This window comes from Macrotis lagotis, chromosome 1 (assembly GCF_037893015.1).
Source record: "Macrotis lagotis isolate mMagLag1 chromosome 1, bilby.v1.9.chrom.fasta, whole genome shotgun sequence".
Lineage (NCBI taxonomy): Eukaryota > Metazoa > Chordata > Mammalia > Peramelemorphia > Peramelidae > Macrotis > Macrotis lagotis.
In genome coordinates, this window is record NC_133658.1 from 402332666 (window position 1) to 402356268 (window position 23603).

At 38.3% G+C, this 23603-nt stretch overlaps 1 protein-coding gene across 1 annotated transcript in view; it reads left to right on the forward strand.

Annotated features, from left to right (window-relative positions):
* Nucleotides 1-5004: 5004 nt before the first annotated feature.
* Nucleotides 5005-23603, forward strand: part of DPYSL3 (dihydropyrimidinase like 3) — a 116157-nt gene continuing 97558 nt past the window's right edge. The window contains exon 1 of the mRNA XM_074212666.1: nt 5005-5403. Coding sequence (XP_074068767.1) covers nt 5020-5403 — 384 coding nt within the window. The 5' untranslated portion in view covers nt 5005-5019. The remainder of the gene's footprint in view (nt 5404-23603) is intronic.

Consider the following 23603-nt stretch of genomic DNA (forward strand, 5'->3'; position numbering starts at 1 on the left):
GTGTGACATGAAGGAAGCCTGGAAATTAGGTGGGATAAAATGCCAAACATGGAGGAAACCAAGTAATTCTGTTATAACAATTTGATTCATTCTTTACTTTCTTTGAGACAACTCAAGTGCCATCTCCTGGAAAAGGCTTTTTCTGATTACTCTTCCATTAATCCTCTCTCCCTCCTAAAATTACTTTATATGATTCTGCAATGTATTTTGTGCTGAATTATCTTTGAATATGCAGTGAATCCCCAGTAGAATGAATCCGAGATTTTTGAGGGCAAAGATTATTGGCTTTATTTGGCAAACAAGGGATGGAGTGGCTAGAGCCCTAGGCCTGATGTCTAGAAGGTCTGAATTCAACTATGGCCTTAGACACTTAACTAGCTGTGACCTTGGGCAAGTTATTTAACCTCTGTTTGTCTCAGTTCTCTCAACTATAAATGGGGGATAATAATCCTACCTGTCTCCTAAGGATGTTGTAAAGATCAAATGAGATAATATTTGTCAAGTGTTTAGCAGCATCGTGCCTCACACACATAGAGGCTCTGTGGTGCCTACTGCAATGCCTTATACATTTGGACACAACTGAATCAATCATAAATTCAAATATGCTTTATAAATGCAATTATAATTCATAATTGATATGTTTTGGTTTTATATCACCTTAATTTTCAAATATATCCCTTAGCCCTCCTATCCTTAATGAGGCATCCCTTGTAATAAGTGATTTTAAAGTTAGAAGGGAAAAACAGTTTAGAAGAAATAGCTAAAACATCAACTGAATCTGGCATATGGAACATATGCTGTGTTCTATACCCGTAATCTCCAACTTTTGCAAAGTGGGGAGGGAGGGAGGGACATTGTAAATGTCTTTTTATAGAATTGACACTATAACCACATTTAGAAACCACTTTCTATGATTTCTGACAGTATATTGACTATAATATATTGTCCTCATTTTTCCTAGATATCATACTTACTTTATTCTCAAAAACTTTGGTTCATTTGGTGAGAGAGGCAATTGGCTCCACACAATTGCAGAATTGAATTTATATCACCTTCCAAGGATAGTGGAGCTGAGCTCATTGTCAAACTTTGTGAAATTTAATAATCATTTAAAAAGTGACTTTATGGAATAAAGCCTGGAGTTTCCCCTACCTTTGTGCTAATACTGGCAAAATGTAGTAGAGGGTAGAGGTTATGATAAGATGGTTCAGATCCTATTCCTTTAATTTAAAAAATTGTTTTCTTCCTCTCTTCTTTCCTCCCTCCCTCCCTCTCTTTCTCTCTCTCTCTCTCTCTCTCTCTCTCTCTCTCTCTCTCTCTCTCTCTCTCTCTCATAAAGGATATAATAAAGCCAGGTCATATTGAGCTCTAGAAAATCAATGCTTAAATTTTCTGTAAGAAGATATACCTCAGAAATTGATTAATGTTGCAAATTGATTGTTTTGTCGATTCTCTAGACTTAAAGGGATGGAAAAATATTACATAACGAAGACTAAACTTTGAAAGTGTTGTTTAGAACACTTTTTTTGGGGGGGAGGGGAATAGCACACAGTGGTGAATTGTAAAAAAGAAGGAAAAGAAGGAAAAGAACAAGTGAAGCAAAAACAACCAATACAATGACTGACTCTGAAAATGGATGTAACACTGTCAGAGCAGTCTCTCACTTCTCAGTTAAAGGGAGGAAGGTATCTAACCCTTGCTTTATAGGCTTAGTAAAGGGGGTTAGGGAAAAAGGGTGGAGTCAGATTGATCCAAATTAGCTGTTTGCTCAGCCTAGATAATTTGAGGGATTGCTTCTTATTTTGACCTCAGAGTTTATTGAAGTTTTTATCCTCTAAGGTAGTTTAACATTGGCAGCTGTAGCACAGGTTTACTTCTGCAAGGCATTTCCTCCAAACAGCTATCTCAGGATGAGGATGACTTGATGCATGCCTATGTTTATTCTCAAGGGAGTAACTACATTCAGTTGAGTTGTATGCAATGCAAGAGACCTTTGCAAAAAGAATCCTCAGAGATTTAATTCAATACATGGCAAGCACATGTATCAAGTCAGTTTAATATGGAAAGACGGTCTTTTTACTGCACAGTCATATGGGATACATATTGGTTTTTGCATGTAACAAACCTGACATCAACCTTTGTGAAAAGATGGGCCCTTGACATTTTTTAGTTCATAGCAGTCTCATACCATTTGTTTCAACATCAATTTTCCTGGCTGACTGTGGGGCAGTAAAGAGATCTGATTAACAATATTCATAATTCTCTATTCCTATTGGGCTTATCTTCATCAGAAACTGAATCACACAGATTAATAAATTGATCCCACCGTGGAGAGAGGCTCTTGATTCTGAAAAAATCAGTTTCATACTTTGGAGGTAACATCTGAACTGAACAAGCCCAGTCCCACTTTAGTAACACATTTTCCTGCAAGATTACCTAACTTGGACAAAATGAACCAATATGAGAGTTCAAAATGATTTCGGTAATAATACTTGTATAGAGCTATCAGTTTTACTCAGCTATGATTTTATTTGCTTTTGTTTCTCCACCTGTAAAATGAGTGTGAGATATCCATGGTCCAATTCTGATTTAAATCTTATGATCTTCACAATAAATCTGAGAGGTAGGTAAGGCAAGTATTATTAGTATTTTCACTAAAGACAAGACTGTGATTTAAAGAAAGAACTTATGGCTCCTGGTCTAGGGCTCTTTTTTTTTTTTAAGTAACAAGCACAATTAATCTAATTCCTTAATTTTACAGATGAACAAATTTAGGCATATGACAATTCTTTTTTTTTTTTTTTGGTTTTGCAAGGCAATGGTGTTAAGTGGCTTGCCCAAGGTCACATAGCTAGGTAATTATTAAGTGTCTGAGGCTGGATTTGAACTCAGGTACTCCTGACTCCAGGGCCAATACTCTATCCACTGTACCACCTAACCACCCCCATATGACAATCTCAAAGAAAATAAGGAGTTGGGATGTCTAGAGAAATTTAGGCCTAAAGAGAATAAAAGGTTTGTCCAAAGTTACTCTAGAAGTAAGTGGTCAAGTCAGGGTTTGAACCCAGGTTCCTCTAAATCCAAATCCAATCTGTTGCCCAGTATGCCATTTTCTCCCCTCTACCTATACTGTTGTGGTCTCCTTTAAAAGTCATGTCCTGGGGTGGCTAGGTGGTACAGTGGATAAAGCACCAGCCCTGGAGTCAGGAGTACCTGGGTTCAAATCCGGTCTCAGACACTTAATAATTACCTAACTGTGTGGCCTTGGGCAAGCCACTTAACCCCATTTGCCTTGCAAAAAAAAATAAAAGTAATGTCCCTTTTTTTCATGCTTTTCTCCCTGGATCAGTTGTGGGACAACTATTCCCACCCAAAAGATCAGGGAAGTCCCACTTCACACATTTCCAAGATGAAATAAATGTCTACCAAACTCTTGTCAAGAGGGCAACCACCCAAAGGCTAGCCTGGCAAATCACCAGTAGCCTAAGGGCCAATAAGTCACATACAATTTGGATAAAGCTTAATCATTTGCAGCTGCCCTTCTCTTCATTGCATACATGACAGGCATCAACAGGCGGAGTTCCATCTTTGTTGCCAAGTCCTGGCCGGCTTCCATCCCCCCTTACCCAGCATCATTTCCAATGTGCCAGCATCCTACTCTGCCAACAGGTCAAACTACACACTGTGTCCCCAAAGCAGAGACTCTCAGAGCTGGAAGATACTTTAAAGAGTATCTAGTCCGAGTCATTTGTGAAGTAGAATTCCATCAACAGCATCTCTGATGAGTAGTCACCTGGCTTCTGCAATAACAGAGATAGAATCTCTTGTTACCAGCTCCTTTGTTAGACTGACTGCAGTTTTAAGGTCACTGGGTAAAGGTCCAAAGATAGAAACTTTGTGTGTATAAACAAAATATATTTATCTACAATTGTTATCTAGGTAGAGGACTAGAAATGGAGAGTGAGCACAAATTTGGAAGAAACATTGTGTATACTTTGGAGTGTATGTATAGATATATAAGCAATGCCCACAGTTGTAGAATATATGGACACAAGGCAAAACATAGGGTGGTGAATCTGTTTTCACATATGTAAGGCAGAGACTACACATGTATATTCATTTGTTTATGTGTTGAATTTGTGATGAGGTAGAAAGAGGGGTGAATTTGGAGATTTGAATCATGGGGATCACAGATTTCAAGCCACAGGGGATGGTAAAAGTTATAGACTCAATACCACCATTTTATAGATTAGGAAACTAAGACCTAAAAAGGTTAAGTGAATTGTCCAGAGTTACACAGTTTAGAAGGATCTGAAGAAAACTTATTGTCCATCTGAATTCGGACTACGCAATTCATTTTACTTCCTCGACTTTATTTAGCTTTTTTTTGTCTGTGGAATGATGGGTTTGAAGTCCTGTCTCAGTCAATCAGTTGACCAATTAAAAACCATTCATCAAGCACTCTCGAGGAGCCGTAGGCAAGAATATTTCTCTGCCCGGAAGGGAGCTCACCTTCTAACAGATCTCCTCTACCTGTGTGACCTTAGGCTAGTCGTTTCCCTCCTTTTAGGTTACTTAGAAAACTCCATTTGCAAAATGGGGGGGGGGGGGATTGGACTAGAGGACCCAAAAGATTCTTTTCCAGCTCCATGACCCTAGGGTCCTTCCAGCTGGGAATTTTGGGACTGTGTCTGTAAGGGGGTGTGGGAGGGGCAGCAGAGTCGGAGGCAGAGGCCAAGCTGGGGCAGACGTGAGCTTCGGGGAAAAGGGGGGCTCGAGCGTGCAGCGCACAGCTCCTTCGCACGTTGCGCTGTTATTTTGGGTCCTCGCTCTTGTCATGGGACTAGAGCAGAAATCGGGGCTGCACTGCCACCTCTGGTTTGCAGCCTCATCAGCCTCGGCTCACTCGGGCTCCAGTCGCTGCTGCTCCCCGCACGCGCCGGCCGCTGCCCCTCTCCGTCTTCCCGGGAGGACAGTGCCTCCAGCTCGCCGGGCAAGCCGGCCACCCTCCGCGGAGCCATGGCCTCGGGCCGGAGGGGCTGGGACAGCAGCCACGAGGATGATCTGCCGGTCTACCTGGCCCGGCCAGGTACCACGGACCAGATTCCCCGGCAGAAGTACGGGGGCATGTTCTGCAACGTGGAGGGCGCCTTTGAGAGCAAGACCCTGGACTTCGATGCTCTGAGCGTGGGGCAGCGAGGGGCCAAGACCCCGAGGAGCAGCCAGGGCAGCGGCGGGGTTGGGGGGAGCCGGCCGGCGGCCGCGGCGGCGGAGCCGGACACCCCCCGGAGGAGCCAAGCCCGGGAGGACAGCCGAGAGCCCCCCGCCCCAGCCCTGGGCGGCGTGGAGATCCGGAGCGCTTCGGGCAAGGAAGTCCTGCAGAACCTCGACTCCAACGACAAGGTAGAGGAGGGCCCCCCAGTTCCACTCGCTGGCTCTTCAGCCCACCCCTCCCTTCGGCGGAGCCCAGCCCGGGGCACCGCAACTTTCTCTGTTCACTTTACACTCGACTCAGGGAAGGAGATTTTCCTCTCTCCTCCCACCCCGCGTCCCTTCTTCTCCTTCCTCGTCCCTCCAATTCCGGACCCCCAACTCGAGTCTCCTTCCCTAGGCTCTTATTCGTGGGGCGGGGGAAATGGGAACACTCCTCAATTGCGCTTCTGTCTGTACTTCCTAGAATCCCTCTCCCCCTGCCTCCCTGCCCTCCTCGCGATCCCGGGGTGGGTGGGGAAGCCTGGGCTGGGAAGGAGAGAGCCAGTTTGTATTCTGCTTTTCAGAAAAAGTCCACTCTTCCTGTTCTCCCAGTCTCCATCGACTCCAGACACCCGCCCCAGTCCAGGCACCTTCAGATCCCCAAAAGGGAAGTCTCGGACAGCATCAGACAAGGGGAATTGGGGAAAGAGGGGAGGGGGACGTTGCTAGGGTCTTAGGCAGCAAAAGTTATCCCCTGAAGACTTCTTCTATGAGTCTGGAGGAACAATATGAGAGGGGGGAAGTTGCCCTCCTCTCCAACCTCCGACCCCATAACACACCCCAGCCCGCTTGGAGCCATCCAGCCCACTTAGTAAACTTTTATGTGTGAAACAGTAGGCTAAACACCAAGACCATTCTGCCAGTCTCACGGATCTTAACTGTCATTTTGTCTCAGATTGTGGTAGGATCTACCCTAGTTATTTAAAAATAAAGACACTATTAAGTGTTTTCTAAGAGTGAATGGCAGGCCAATCCTCAGCTGCTCACATGTGTGCCAAAGCTAAGTAATTGTGTCTTTCTGTGTGTGTGTGTGTGTGTGTGTGTGTGTGTGTGTGTGTGTGCCTTCCCCCCCTCATCCCCTTCAGAGATGTATATGACTGAAGTCACTGAAGGGACCTTGCTTAACCTGGATTTCTTGTTTATTTTGTTGGTAAGCAGGTGCTTGAGAATCAGGGCACAGGTAGAAGGTTCAGAATTCAAAATGATGCTTAAGAAGGAAGAAATAAACATAGTCAGATGCTCTGGCCCAAAAGAGCTTTCTTTCCTGTTGTCTAGGTGGTGGATGTGAGAACTAGCCACATTATTATTCTGCATTAATATTGTTATGAATAATCACTTCAAATGGAAATTGGCTCCTTAGAGGAATTGCAGTCAGTGCCCACAAAGACCCCAGACTTCCATTAAAATACAAAGTTAGCCAATAGGAGGGACAAGGGCCTTTTCTTTGGGTTTCATATATGACAAGCTCACACAAAAGCAAAAATGCAAAAGAAAAACACAAGGAAAAGGTTATTTACAATTGTGATTGTTCAAAGTTGCCATTGCAAAAACAGGATGTCAGTGTTATTTGAAATCACAACTGATGATTGTAAATCTGTATTAGGAGTTCAAAGCACCTTCCCCCCTCCTGCTTCTTAAAATCCTGGGATTTTCCCAGAATCCTCCCTCCCTTTTCCTTTGAGGGAGGGAGGAAAGGAGGAATTGAGCCTCTTATGTTTGGAAGGGTTTCAAGTTGTTTCTAGATGGAAAAGTAGGCCTTCAAAATGGGTGTTCCTTCTCTTTAGGTCTAATTTGGCCAGGAGTGAAAATGTTCACTTCCTGACTGCCAGGAATGAGATATGTGGTGGATGATGTCAGTAAACTATAGTTAACATTATTCCTTTGACTGCAACCCCTCTGATGTGAGCCAGACTTTTATGGTCAATCTGTAATACTGATGAATGGTAACCAGAGGAAAGAAAAATGTACTCCTTGTAATCGTAACAATTCTCCATCCTTTCCCCTTTCTTGCAAACCCTGTACTTTTGGTTACTAATTGAAAAATAATGATATGACATAAGTATCAGCAAGATATACAGTGCTCTATGGTTATTCATAGGTCAGTCTTCAATGTTGTTGGCAGTCTGAACAATGCTGTATTATTATCTCTAATTTTATAGAGTTTCCAGGGACCTTTAGAGGTTACTTGGGCCTGTCTGCTTCTCAGTGAAGGAATTCTTTTTGTAACATCTCTGACAAATGAATATCCAGTCGTTGCTTTAAAAACAATCACTGACAGGCAACTCACTGCCATCCACTGTTGGACATCTCTGTTAAAAAAAAAAGTTTTCCCCTATAATCATTTGTAATCTCCCTCTTGGTACTGATATTCATTGGTCTTAATTCTGCCTTCTGATGGTACACAAACTAAATATAATCTTTCTTTTATGTGCCTGATCTTTAGGTATTTGAAAATAGCAAAAACAATCTTCTCTTTCCTAGGTTAACCAGTGCCATCAACAGTCTATTGGATCTGTAATCTCATTGTTTTGGGTAGACCTTCCATGACTCTTCATCTCAATTAACACTTGTCCATGGCCTCCCATGAATTTACCATATGAGGTCCATCTTACTTGCAGGAGTTCTTCCTTTCATCTCTCAAAATTATGTGAATCCTACTAGAGAGCTTGGGCTGCCCATCATTTATCTCTTGTGCTCATTACAAGAGCAACACCTCTTCTCCTCCTCCCACCCCCCAGGTATATATAGCTCCATCTCTTGCATATCTCTTGCACAGTTCCTTGCAAAGTTTCCTTCAACCATTCTTCATCGAATATAGCTTCAAGATACTTTACAATCTTGATTTTTATCTTATAATGGATAAATACCACTTTAGGATATGGGATCCAACATTATACACAATTCTCTTGAAGTATTCTAACTGGGTCAGAGCACAGCAGAGTCATCACCTTTCTTCTGGATATTTTATTAATGCTGCCTAAAATGGTATTAACATCTTAGACGGCTCCATCACAATGATTCATGTCAGGTATATCCTCTTTAACTTTGTCACACAAAAAATACGGTTTAAATCAGATTTCTCCCCAAATTGTATTTTTTGGTTGCCTCCCTAAGTACAGAAATTTGCATTGGTCCCCACCAAAATTCATTTTGTTGGTTTTAGGTCATAACTCTATTCTGTCTGAGTATTTTCAACTTGCTATCCTCAATGTATTATTTACCCCTTCTCAGCTTTTGATTATCAGCAAAGTTGATAAATTCACCTTCAATGTTTTCCTCATCATCATCAAGGACTGAGAAGAGATCCTTACATTGTGCATATGTATACACACATACACACACATATATGCAAACATGCATAAATACACTTACATATACACACATACCATCTATTTCCAAGTTGACAGTCCCTTAATCATCATGCTTTGGGTTCAGTTTTCAACTAGCCACGTGTATATTCTCACTCAGCCCAGTTTTTTCATATTCTATTATAAGAGACTCTGTCAAATATCTTGCTAAAATTCAGATATTTTGTCTGGGGCATTCCCCTGAGCAACTAATGTTATCAGAAAAGGAAATTAGCATAGGATAAAAATAAGTTACCCCTAGAAGAGTCAAATCACCAAAAAACCTTTGGCATATTCTGGATCTGTAAATAATAATGATTAACATTTTTAACATTTTACGTTTATTATCTCAATTGAGTTTCATGTTGTCGTTTGTCCTTTATTTTTAAAGAGTACTATCAATTTCATGATACTACACTGAGACAGGCATTACATCCATTTTCTAGGTGACAAAACTGAAATTCAGCGAGAGTAAGTGATTGGGATTATAGAATCTCAAATTTAAAGCTAAAGGGGATCTCAGTGATCATCTAGTTTCTTCATTTTATACATGAAGAAATTGAGGCTCACAAGATCACAGATTAGATCCTGAAATGATCTGAGTGGTCATCTAGTCTAATTCTCTTATTTAACAGATGAGGAAGCTGAAATCCAGAAGTTAAGTGACTTGCCCAGGTCACTTGGCCAATGGGAAAGCCAGAATTTGAATCCTGATCCTCTCATTCCAAATGCAGTACTCTTTCCTTGCCCATGGGTGTACGTGACCACATTTGAATTCATGTCTTCCAGACTCCCAAGTCCAGCACTCTATCTACAATGTCTTGCTGCCTCTATGACCTAGAAAGAGATCCTTATCATCTGACTTGTACCTAGGAAGGTGGTCTTCTGAAAGTTGTAACGTAGTGGGCATGACCTTCAGGATAATTTGGTGCCTTTTCATGAAGACCTCCTACCTTCAGGACTCACCAAAAACATTCATACAAAGACCATTCAAATTTGCTTTGTTTATAACTGCTTACACCAAGTGCCTAAAAAAAGCAATTCTAAATACAAATCGAACATTTATCCACATTTCTTGCCAAAATCATAGACATTCCTTAATAGTGAACAGATTGTAGAAAGGGGAATGTCAATACATGGCTGGCTTTCTTAATCACACTCAAATCGTTCTGCCTTTGCAAAGAGCAAGTGATGCTGGAGAGGATACAAATTTAAGGAGCATCTAAAAGTATTGTCACCACAGAGATCATTTTTACCAATCACTATTTTTCATAGAGGGGGCATTCCATAATCTACAGTTCTGTGTTTTAGCCCCCCCCCCCCAATTCTCCAAATCACTTCTGTGTAAGATTCCCTTTTTGGGGAGCAATTAGGAACCCTCTCAGGGATGAGACTTAGACAGATATGGGCTTGGCCCTGCATTCATATGCCTGCATCCTTTGATTTATAGTGCAACACAACAGTTTCAAAATAAAGTCAGTGGAACTAAAAGTCCCATATTTTCCAGTAGATAGGAGAGAGCTAAGTCGTGAAGTGAATCTTTAGGCTCATAAAAGCCTATTTCTTTGACATCATTGAAGGACAAATGAATTTTGCAGCATCTCTGGAATCTTTGACCAGCTGAGTCTGCACAGTAACTGGTGATCTATTTAAGGAAAGACTCCAGGCTCCTTAACCTTCAGGCCACCATCAGATAAGGTCTCATATCTCTTTTCAAATTCCACCTTTGAATGATTTCTTCCAGGATTTGATTTTGAGTGACAGGATGCATTTGAGGGATGTAGCCAGTGTTTCTTTTAAGTAATGCTGTGGTTGGCAATGTTCCTTCAAATTAATGGTCCCTAGAGGTGGTGCTTCCCTCCCACCCTCTCTCCTGATGATTCTGTAAGTAATGTTTTACAATATCCAACTTACTGCCTGTGATGCTTTTCAGAGTCAATGATCTTATGTCTTTTCCTTCTTGTAATGCATTCTGTAGGTAATCCATATAAATAATGCTGTCTTGAGACAGTGAGGAAAGCTTCCCAAGAACACAGAACCCAGTACACAGGAGAACAGCATTTACACCCAGTACAGGGTATATACAAGATGGTATTTGATAGCAGGAAGAAACAGAAAATAGGGCATTGCTTTCTTATCAGATGAACCAGACTTATTCCATGAAGATTTCTAGGAAATTGAGAGACTTCCTAGAAACTTGTTTATGCAATTATATGGAATCATGAAGTTGAGGGTACAGTTGTTTTTCATCTAATTTGATTGATTGTCTTATCTGATCCATTCTAATTGTGGTCAGGTAGGTTATACACATAGACTCCTCAGTAGAATGTAAGTTCCTTGATGGCAAGGACTGTTTTGGTTCTTCTTTGTTTTTTTCACACCTACCACCTTGCAAATTGTAGTTACTTTATAGAGGTATGTTGAATGAATGACTTATTGTTCCTCCTTCATTCTCAAAAAGGACCAATAAAATCTTGAGGGTGATGTCCTGACTTAATCATGAATTGGTTATGAGTGTGACAGAGCTGCAGAATGACTGAATAAGATTATGATATTTTGAGACTCAATAACACTTTCAAGAGAAGACTTGTTATGAGAGTCTCATATACAAGAGATACAAAAATTTTCATGGAGTCACTGTGATAAGAATAGTCATCATGATGAGTCCTTGGAGCAGGTATAAATATATATATATATATATATATATATATGCATATCCATATCTATCTATCTACCTGCCAACATTAATATTGCAAGAATAAAGTTCTAATTCTCCTTTAGGTCATCAATGTATTTCAATGCAATTCAATTAAACAACATTGAAAAATTAATTTATGAAGTTAATAACTTCAATGAAAACAATGCAATAAAACATCTAAAGTATAAATAAAATCTGGCAGAAATCTTTACTATTTAACAAGGCAGGTCCAAATAGATTAATAAATAGCCAGATAGCCAAATTTGCTTATTTTCAACAAATTTTAATAAGAACCTACAAGGGATAAAGTACAGCTCTGGATGTTGGGGATGTAAAGATGAAAAGCAGCACAGGAACTTATTCTCAATGAATTTAAAATCTATTATGTAGCTACAACATATTCACAAATAAGTGTAATAAAAAGTAGGATGTTTTGGGGACAAAGGAAAGAGCCTACAAAATGCTCAAAGAAAACTGGAAGAGGAAGGGAATGTTATCATCTAGGGGATTCATGGAGACAGTGATACCTTACCTGAGCCTTGAGAGAATAGTTTTAATAGGCAGAGAGGAGGCTTGGGGATAGGATGAGATGTGCAAATGATAGAGGCAGGAAGGGTAGAATGAGACTGTGCAACACTCAATTTGAATGAAACTTTAAAGGAGAGAAATGTAAGATAAGTCTTCTAAGTTTGGTTAGAAAAGGCCCTTCAGTGTTAGGTTGAAAAGCTAATATTTTTCTCTTTGTGGCAATCATGTATGATGCCTTTTGAATCAAGTTTTAGGAAATTTATGTTCAACATTTTGGGAAAAGTTTGTAGTGGACCCCAAGTAGGTACTAGTTAAAACTCCAATTTGCATAGAAATGAAGCTATTAACCCTGAGTATCAAAAAGCCAATCTTAAATATCATTTTTAATGGGGCCAGATAATAGAAGAGGGTATGACAAGATACTGTAAAATTATGGCAAACTTGATTCAGGGGTGTGAACCACAGGCCGGAGATCTTTTCCTTCTATTGAGGTATGAAAAGAGTTTATATTAATGCAGTGGGAAAACCTATAAGTTTGCAGTTGGAATATGAGGTTTTCAATTATCCAATGCATTTCTTAGATGTTTTCTATGTGCAAAGGATTGTGCTAAGCCTCAGGATAGGTACAAAACTAAATGAGATGGGATCCCTCACTTCAAGGAATTTAAGGAGTTGACAATGGATTAGATGAAATGTATCATTCTTCAAACTTTCAGGCACAGTAAAGCATTTTGTATGTCCTGTATAGAAGCTATTGGCAGAAGATGCTTGCAGCAATACTGATCCTTGAGGCATGAAGGTTAGTATTAAACTTCTGCATTAGATACTTATTAACTATGGAATCCAGGGCAAGTCACTTAACTTCTCTGTGCCTCAGTTTCCTCATCTGTAAAAGGGGAAGGAAAGGAATTAAAAGGGAAACTAGCTGGTGAGGTAGACAAAGTACTGAGCCTGGAGTCAGGAAGATTCTGGGCAAGTCACTTAACCCTGCTTGCCTCAGTTTCCTCACCTGTAAAATGAGGTGAAGAAGGAAATGGCAAACCATTAGTACTTTGCCAAGAAAAATTCAAATGGAGTCACAGAGAGTCACAAATGACTGAAGCCATTGAACAATAATAAAAAAGGAAAAAAACCTTTATCAAGTGCTTACTTTATGTTAGGCACAATGTTAATGTCACCTTAGTTGATCTTAACAATAAAACTATGAGATATTTATCTCTATTTTGTCTATTTTACAGTAAATATGGAATTGTTGGATTAAATTTTATAGTAAAATGAGGTAGACTTGATAACCTCTAAAGGTCCTTCCAGCTCTGTATTGAGCAGACACAGGTTCTGGCATAGATCTCATGGGTTTTAATCCCAGCTCTGCTCTTTACTGTCCATCCGATACCAGCAAAGTCACTTAATCTCTCCGTTTTCAGCTGTGAAATGAAAAGGTAGAACCACATAATTTCTAAAGGCTCTTCCAAGATGAAAATGACCCCAGGTTAGAATGAAGGGTTAAAAAGAATCAACCAAAGAGTAAAAAAAAAAATATAAAGGAAGATAAAAGAGAAAAAGACATTTATTAAGCACTTATTTGCAAAGTATCCTTCTAAATAGAGATACAAAGAGAAAATCAGTCCATCACTGATCTCAGGAAGCTAACATTTTATTAGGAGACAAATATTATGGATGGTTCCAGTTGCAAGTCAGATGGAAAAACTCAGGCATCCTTGGTGTGTAACAGAAGAGCAGATGGTAATGCATCTTCTTTAATAACATTTCCACTGATAAAGGACATATGAAGGAAAATGCTGTCTACATCCAGAGAAAGAACTGATAAGTAGTATATATAGAATAATTTTACATGTAAACCTTTTGGGGGCTAATGATAGCCATCTCTAAGGTGGGGGGAAGCAAAACCCCCCAAGAAATCTACATGATAATTTATTTTCTATATTTGAAAGAAATAGCAAGTTTTGCATAGTAGATTTACAGTTTCATGTACAATGACTTTTTGAAATTTTACTATATAAGGGAAAAGCTTGTTTTATTACATAAATTAAAAGTAATATAAAATATATACTTTTCATTGATTAAAACCATGTATTTCTGCATTGGACAGTGCAAGACTTCAGTGACTGTGCTGTTAACTGAGTCATGTCTCCACAAGGGTTGCTACCCAGTCTAATGACTAGAGGAGGGGAATAAGGGACCAGGCTAGAAGCAGGGCTGGTACTAGGGGAGAGGGGAAGAGTGTCAGGGGAGAGCAATGCTAGTCACTAACACTGTCTGACTTTGTCTTACTTCTGGTGGTGGTGGTGGTGGTGGGCATTTGGTGTTGAGGTTGGAGAGTTCTTCTACAGGGGATTGCTCTCTTTGAGAGGCTCTGGGGGGGCCAGGCTAGAAGCAGGGTTGGTAGCAGAAAGTGAAATATTCAGGGAAGAATTTTATATATTTCACATCATAGTAAAGCATAAAAAGAGGAGGAAACATTTATGCATATTTATAAAAATAAAGGGACAGTCTCTTTATTTATAATAGTAATTCTACCTGAACTCTGCCTTACAAGATGGCCCTGAGTTAGGCAGCAAAAGAGTGAAAGCAAGATGTATTCAAATGAAATTTAGTAAGTTAAATATGAAGGGGTGAGCAGTAGTTTCCCAGAGATGAAAGATAAGGAATAGGATTGGGGAAAATAGTAATATGACAAAGAATAATTAATAGATCACAAATCTCAACTATTTTAAGATTAAGAATGCTTATTTCCTCCAATGATTCTGTGAAATAGGTATGGCCATTGTGTTTAGCTTCATTTTGAATATGGGGCTTATAGGGGTTCAGTTACCATGGACACATAGTTAATAAGAAAATGAGCCCAGGTTTCCTGACTCCAAGCCCAGGCCTTTTTCCATTGGCATCACTGTTGTGAGTCAAAAGTACAAATGGAAAACTAGTTTAAAATTGGCCTCAAGGCTGTTTAGCTTTACTCCAGGATATTCCCATAGTTGAACATAATTAAATGTAGAAAATAAGGATGTAAATAGCAACCTTACATATGGAAATGGAGACACAAGCTATAAAGCCTTGAAAAAGGACAAGTCAAACTTAGCTTATTTACAGGAGTTTGGATTAGGTACAAAGAAGGAAAAAGAAAATACTTGAGAAATCTGGGTTGGGGTTATGGACTCCTTCTGGTTCATAAAAGGAAAAAAAAACAACAACACATAGGGCTCTACAGTTGTGGTGGGAGAGGAGGTGCAGTCCTAAGAGCTCAGAGGCCAGGGATCCCAATTCAAATCCTGTTTCTTTGTCTTATCATTTGTATAATCACAGACAAATTGCTTTCCTTTTTGAGCCTTATTTTCCCTTTTCTGTAAATGAGGGGATGGGACTAGGTTCCTTAGTTCTTTTCCAGTTCTGGGCCTATGGAACTTAAGTTGGAAGATGCTAAAGAATGATTGGAAAGAGAAAAGGTGTTGGGAAGGTGGATGAAAACCTTGCTCCAAGCCATGGGTGAGTGCTTTTTATAACTATTGCCCAAGGTAGGAAACATAATTACATATGAAGAGAAGTTTTTTGGAAGTACTGGGTAGAAGACAAAAATCAGTGATGATGATAGGAGATATAATTGAGAGAGAATTCACATGTGATGAAAAGAGAGAGAACATATAGAATAGGGATGATCTTTGTGGAGGAAAAAAGAACAAAAGAAAAAAGGAAAATAGGAAGAAAAGAAAGAAGGTATTAGACTCATCAATGTTCTAGCATGCATGGCACAGGGCCGGTGTGATCATAAGGCAATCAATTTTGAAAAAGGGTCTACTTGGAAAGACTTTAATGGGATCCTTAGCAAGTTAATCAAAAGGCAGTAACTATTGCTTCCATTTTTAGTGTTCTAGATTGGGGGAAAATACAGGAAGTAAATATAAATGTGACAAGGATAAGAACAGTTCTGAGTGAATATGAAGCTTAATATCTATGGGCAGAGAAAGGAGACTAGTTTGAGTCGAAGAAAACAGAAATAACAATAACAGGAAAGGCTAACTCGGAAACTGGCAGAAAGAGTCTAAATAATTGAAAAGGAAAAGGTCAGGACAAAAATAAAAAAAAAATTACTAGTGCCCTAGTAAAAAGAAAGAAATGAAGGTTTGAATGATAAAGATAGAAAGTAAAGACAGAGCCAAAAAAAAAAAAAGGTTAGAGATGGAGTGAGTATTCCTCTTGGAATTATTAAGAGAATAAAAGCTTGAGGATAAATGAAAAAAGCCATAAAATATTATTTATAGAAAGAGAAATTAGAGACCTATATTCAGAAACAATGGTTTGCAGATTTGAAATTCTGTTTGACAGCTTGTAGAGAAATATATTTATCAAAGATGTGTCTACTTGGAAGTCTGAAGCTTCCTAGGCAAATCCAAAATTCATTTTCTAACCTGGTTGAAGAGGCAGTCATAACCAGCAATTTTGGCATCTAGGGCAAGTAGTAAAAAAGATGAAACAAGCAGCATAAAACAATCTTCCAAATCAACTTAGTAATTCACACTATAAAAATTCTAAATGAAACAAGGCAAATTCAGTTGAGGCAGAGATACAATTAGCTACTGTTAACTCATGGTTACTGTCTTTTTAAATTTTTGCACCTTCTAAATTTCCATCCCCTGAGGCAAAGTTACTGGTGCCCTGCCCTAGTTTATCTAGATGTTGTCCAGAGGGGAATAAAGGGCATTGAACATAATAATCAGTTTAAGGGTTGCCAGTAATTTTTAGCCACTAATTTGCCACAAATTATTAGGCATTAGGAAAAAAGATACCCCCATATATGTATGTGTGTGTATATATATATATATACATATATTCATGTATATATCTGCATATAAATGTATCTCTATATACAAATCTATTTAAGTATAAACATAACTATATATATATATATGTATATGTCTATGTTAGTTACCTATCACTACTCACTCCCTCTCAGTTTCCAAATAGAAATCTCCTTTACAACAAATAAATGTAGCATGAAAAACAAGTGAGCGTATTGGACTTATTTGATATTGCATATTTTTAGTCCCTTACCTCTTTGCTAAAAAACAACATCAATGTGTTTAAGGAAGCTGTCCAGGTCAATCACCTTTTCCTTTGTAACCTGCATTCACTGCATTCACTCTTCTATCACTCTCCCTCCAATCCCTCCATCCCGTGCATATACACTGAATAGTAACTCCCCTAGGGTTTAGTGCTTTTAGAGAATTACCATACCTAAAACTTTCTTTAGCCTGTGTTCAGTTAGGTGTCAAATGTAATTCCCCAAACGTAGGGAGGCTGGTCCTCAGCTGAAAGATAGTGCATCACTAGTTGGACTTCTTTATCCAAGACTTCTATTGTATGGAGTTGGTATCCTATCGCAATAACCTTTGAAACTCCTAAGTTCCATCTACTTAATGATGGAATATTATACTTCAGTAATCATAGATTTAGACTTGGAAGGGGTGATGTTTGAAATCATTGAGTCCAGCACCCTCATTTTGCAGATGAGGAAAAATGATTAGGAATCCATAATTAAGGAGATAAAGAGAGAGAATAATCAAAAGTAGCATTCTGTTAAGTGAGGTCAGATGAGTACAGGAGAAGTAGTGAAGGGTACTTTTGGCATTATGGCTGCATTTTAGCCCAAAGACAACTCAATGTATTTCTGGATAGGGAAAACCATCCAATCCTAGAGATTTAAGAGGATCATTTGGTTCAAATGTTAAAGGATCACCTCAATGTTTTGATCAAAGCATTCAGAAGACCTGGTGTTGTCTCCTGTGTATCTTTATTTTTTTTAACATCCTCAAACTTTTGGGTCAAGTTTAGGATGTCATGGTATTGAGCCATAAGTTAAGTGACTTTCCCAAGGTCACAAGGTAACAATAGGTCAAGGATTTGAACCCCAAACCTCCAACTTTAATTCAAGTACCCTTTCCAGTGTATAAATTAGCCCTTAGGGATAGGAGCAACCAAAATGAAGAAGAAAATTGATAAAAGAGAGGAGAGTTTGGATGAATCAAAGTAGGAAAAACAGAGCAATTACTAGAATTTTTATGTTTTGCGCAACTATCATGAACCATTCTAGGGTAAGCATTCTTGTTTCCATTTGAGGGAATAGAACAGGAAAAGAGTTCATCCAAACCTGTATGGAATTTGGTAACTTCCTATTAACTAATTATTCTTACTAATTAGGTGTTACCTCTGTTGGTTCTGCTTTGTTTGGGTTATGAGAAATGTCAGCTCCTTCTAAATTCAGCACCCTGGCTTAGAACTCCAGCTGCCCAAACTTCATTGCAACTCTGTTTCTCAGGATAGGGAAAAAAGATGTTGAATAGAGGTCCATAATGCCTCTTCTTTGTTGTGGTTACTGTATTTAACATTTAAGCATGTGGAAACTATTAATGGACACCTATCTTGTTTCTCCTTAAATAGTCATTTTACCATCAAATCAAAGGACTTTTAGATCTTTGTAAGTTCTGTTAACCTGCCTTGCAAAACCAAATTTAATTATAGCAAGTGAAAGGAAAATTGAGGCAATCAGCTAAATAAGTTTAAAAAAACATTTTTCTCAATTACTGATCTCCAGTGAAAGTGGAGACCACAGAGATTTTTGGGGGGAGGAAGAGGAGGTGAGGTGGGCATAAATTATTAGATGACATTCCTGTTGCACTCTGCTGTGGTCTGACCACATCTAGAATTCCATATTTTAATTTTCATAAGAGGCCATCACAAAAGTGGCCAGGGAGAATTCTTGGTACTGTCCAGGAAAGTGTAACACCAACTTGTTAGTCTTAGCACGAGTGCTATCAATATTAAGAAAAGTGAAAAAGAAAGGATTGTCTTGAACTAAAGATGTTTTTGTTTAATTCTGCATTTCCCCCTTCTGCATTTCCCCCCTGTGAGTCTCATGTGTTTCAGACCACAGTGGTGTGGCTCCACAAAAGTTCCAACATCATCATAATTTCCATAGTAACCTGCTATAAAGATGCAAACAAAGGATTACACCCTCCCTCCTTGCAGGCTTAGACAGGAAGGCCAGATGGGTTATAAGGGAGGGGAAAAGCCCTCACTGAGACATAAATCTCTTCAGGAGAAGCAAAAGGAAATCATTTAAGGAAGAAAGCTGGAGGTGTAATCATTGCCTAGGGTGACATTTCTGCTTAGAGCTGGCCAGCAGTGGTGAGTGCCTTTCCAAGATTTAAAAAGGGAACTCCAAGTGTGTGGTGAGTTACTGACAAAGCCAGCTAATGAGACCAAGGTCATACATGGATTTGATTCCCATGTGAGCCCATTAACATTGCTCCCACCCAATGGATACAGGCTGCCTGTGTCATCCTAGTTATCTTGAAGGAGAGGTGGCTAGCTTAAAACCATCATTATCACTTCACTACATGTCACTAGAGGCACACCCTACTGGTAGAGGCCTTTTATTGCTATCTTCCTAGTACCAGAGTAGCTAACAAGGGTGGTGGTTCCCTAGCCTTAAACATGCACATGTACTCTTCCATTTCTATATCTTTGAACACTTTTCCTTATGCCCATCAATGAGAGAGATTGCACAGTAGAACCCACAGGGTCTGGGGCACTCATTGCTCCCTACCCTATACCTAATCATTCTGCTTGAGTTTAGTCCTTGCAACTAACCAAATCTTTTCATCACCTGAGCAGGAGTCAGGAAGTTCATCATTGCTCAAAGGCCCAAAGAGAGAAGTCCCTTTTATTATACTCATTGTTTTAGTAAGTTTCCCATCCTGGCTATTCTGGGACCATTTTAATTATGTAAATTTGATTATGACTTATAAGTCTAAGAGGTCCCTCCAAAAAGAGGAAGTAAAAAGTAGGACTCCGAACACAATATGAATCATTGTATAAGATGAGTAATTAATTCCTATACATAAAAAGGAATGCTAGGTTTAAGGGAATCATAACACATATTACCATTGTTAGAATAGAAATATATACCAACTTATAGCTATTAATACAATCTGCCTGGAAGCTAATATTTAGACAGTTTTCACAGCTTCTAAACAGACAAATTACATTTCACCTTGATTCTCTACTACTTGATATTATAGAATCTCATGGATAACCCTAAGTGGTATGTCCCTTGGTCATTGAGCAGACATTCATCTTCAGCTGCTTCCACAGTCTACTGATGCCTCAACCAACTCTTCCAAAGAACACCCACCACTGTGATCATCTGGATGATGATACTAGTACACCTACAAATCTCTGAACCTTTCTAATACAAGGCCTTTTATTCAGGAAAGTAAATTTTAAAATGGACCCAGCAGATGGCCCCAGCAGGGGTGTAGGTGTAAGCTTACCTTGTCTAATTCGTTTTCCACTTGGGGCCAATGGTGGGTAAGAGGAATGATGGCTATCCATTCTCCCAACTTCTCAAATAGGAGAATTAAAGGAAAAACTATGCTGTTTGAGAGAGAATTGATTCCAAGAGAATAAGCCAGAAACTATCTCTTTTGAGGATTCAGGCTCCACCCCATTGCTCACTGGGTCACTGTTGGGAGGACCAAGGGATGTACCATTTAGGTCTGCCCATGTCATTTTATTACATCAAATCCTTTCAACACCTGAGCAGTAGGAGCCAGGAAGTTCATTCTTCCTTTAAGGCCCATGAGTCACTATGTCTTTGGAGTCCCTCGAAGTTTTTCAGTGGACTTGAAATGGCTTTTAAAAGTCCATTCACTCAACCATTTTTGCTTCTCAGGATCTCTAGTTCTCTCGGTTCAGTTAAAGAACTCCTGCCTAATTTCTCTTCTTCTTCCGTCTCCCCTCATCTCCAACTTTGGATCCTTTTCTTCCTCCCATATAATTTGTATTTAATATATGTAGAGAGAGAGAGAGTTTACTGTATGTGTATATCATTTACTACATATGTATATGTATATATATATATATTTTATTATTTACTACATATAGGTATATATTTTGCTAAGTATATATGTAGGGGTACATATGTAATTTACTATATATATATGTGTTATGTATCTATAGTTTACTGTATATGTGTGTTCACATATTTTACCATATATGCTTATACTTCTAGCTTAATATATGTATATGTTATTGTTTGGTCATTTCAGTCATGTCTGACTTCATGATCCCATTTGAAGTTTTCTTGGCAGAGATACTGGAGTGGTTTGCCCTTCCTTCTCCAGCTCATTTTACAGATTAGGAAATTAAGGCAAACAGGGTTAAATGATTTGCTCAGGGTCACAACTAGTAAATATTGGAGGCAGGATATAAACATATATTGTCTGTGTACTTTCTATGCTGTTCCTCCTCCTCTCCCCACCTCTCCCTGCCTCTCCCCCAGTAGTAGATTATCTCATTGAGGAAAATGCTTTAAAAATCTAAAAATGTTATATAAATGTTTTATTATTCTATAACTATCTAATTTTTAGAGAATGGAATACAGTAAAATATTTTTAAAACTAATGCCTTGATTATTCAGAAGGCTTTTCTGGTTTATTGGGTTCATTTTGACTCATGGATAAGTAGTGATTTACTTAAATTAAGGCAAAAAAATGCTTTCCCACAAATAACCAGGAAATAGCAGGTTTGTAAGCTTGATTTTTTCTAAAGTGAAGTCACTATATAACTGACAACCTCTTCACATATATAAATATATTTATAGAAAATATAAATAATATATAAAGAACATATAAATATATAAAAATAAACATAAAATTTATAAACAATATAGTATATAAATGTAGTTGTATTCCTTTCAATTGGCATATTTGCATCACAGTAACAATTTCTATAGAAATTGGACTTTGTACTCCAATATTTTAATTTTTTCCCTAAAATAATGAACACACTTTAAGAATTTTTTAACAAGAATATCAGTGAAATAATAATTTAGAGCCATCATCCTCATAATTAGAAAAGAGTACAATCTATCTCCAGAAATACATGTATATACATATATAGTATATCTTTTTTTGTTATTCAGTGACTTTGAACTTTTACCTTTCCCTGGAATGGTCTCAATTTCTTTTTCCATTTGGTTTATATTTATAAGTTAGTTTTGGCATTCTACCATATTCCATTCTTTCAAGATGTTCTTTTCATTTCTTTAGAGAAGTCTCCATTTTATGTACTATGTTTTGTACTAAAATCTTTCTATTATGTTTTGAGTTATGATGGGCTTGTTTAGTAAATTCTAGGAAAGATCCCCCCAAAGGTATCTATACTATTTCTTTTTTTCTGTGAGACTTCTTGGAAACCAGATTTACTTGTGTTTTGGAATATTGCTTTTTGAGATATTAGCAAGTCCATTAAAGGGAAAATCCCATTTTTATAAAACAATACATCAATGAAGGGATTATTCACTTTGCAAAAGGTTTTTGTTTCACTAATAATTGAGTAAAGCATTTATTGTAAGAAGCCAGACCAGCACATAGGTTCAACTTTACAGAAGTTCAACTGCATAAATTATTTTATGGACATATAGCTGTTTCATAAATTAATATTTGTCTATAATCTTATTGAGGCTATTGTGATTTGGATGCCCAAATTTCCTAAATTGTTGGATATTCAGTGTGTTGTGGATTAATAATTTGAATTTTATCTTTATATTATAAAATCATCTTTCTTGCATGTTGAACAGACATGTTTCTAAATATAAGATTTTAAACTGAAAATAAAATAGGTGAAAGTATAGAAATATGAAATTGTGATTGTTCTTATTCATTGTATTCATTTACCAAAAAGATGGGATGGGATGCCAATAGACAAGAAATTATCATATGAATAGGTCAAGAGTTGGTTTTACACACAGCCCCAAGTTCATGCACCTCCCTTCATCATCTGACTCCAGTCCATCTGTCCAGATTGATTACATGTTCCTTTCCATCATTCATTTTACATCACCAAATTAGCTACTTAATATGCCCTGAGTACAATATTCCATCTCCTGATTCTGTTTTCCTACCAGCTGTCCCCCATGCTTGGAATTCTCTCCCTCCTCCTTTGTACTCCTACCTCCCTTCAAAGCTCATCTCAAAGCCTTCCAAGAAGACCTGAATTCAAATATGACCTCAGACTCTTTCTTGCTAAATGATGCTGGGCAAAGTCACTTAACCTCTACCACTCTCAGTTTCCTTTTCTGTAAAATGGAGATATAAGAGTGCTTACTGAGGGTTTCTGTAAGGATAAAAATGAGATAATACCTGTAAAATGCTTAGAACAGTACATAATGCATATTGTCTACACTGTGTAGGCATTTAATAAATTCTTGTTCCCTTCCTTTGTCAACCGGAAATGGGGATGATAATAAAAACCGCTACCTCCTGGATTGTTGTGAGGCTCAAATAAGATAATATTTGTAACATGTTTGACACAGTACTTGATGCATAAGTAATAATAATATGAATAGTGTTTATAATAAATATTTGGTCTGTTCCTTTTTTCTGCTGTTGCTAGTGGTGGCTGCTATCCCTGCCACCACCACCAAAAAAAATCTTATATAGATTTTGTATTTTCTTAACTGTGTACATGATGCTTCCCTAAGAAAGTTTCTCCAGAGAAGCTTCATTTTTCATTTTTATTTTTGAAACCCCAAAACAAAGAATGACACTGGATCTAGCAAATTCTCCATGAATTGAATGGAGTGGGAGAATAGATTTAGAGCTGAAAGATACTTTAAAGGTCATCTGGTCCAATTGATCTTCAGGAAAATCACTCAGGTGGCTACCTGGACGATAGATTGGAGAAAAGAGGCACGAGACAGA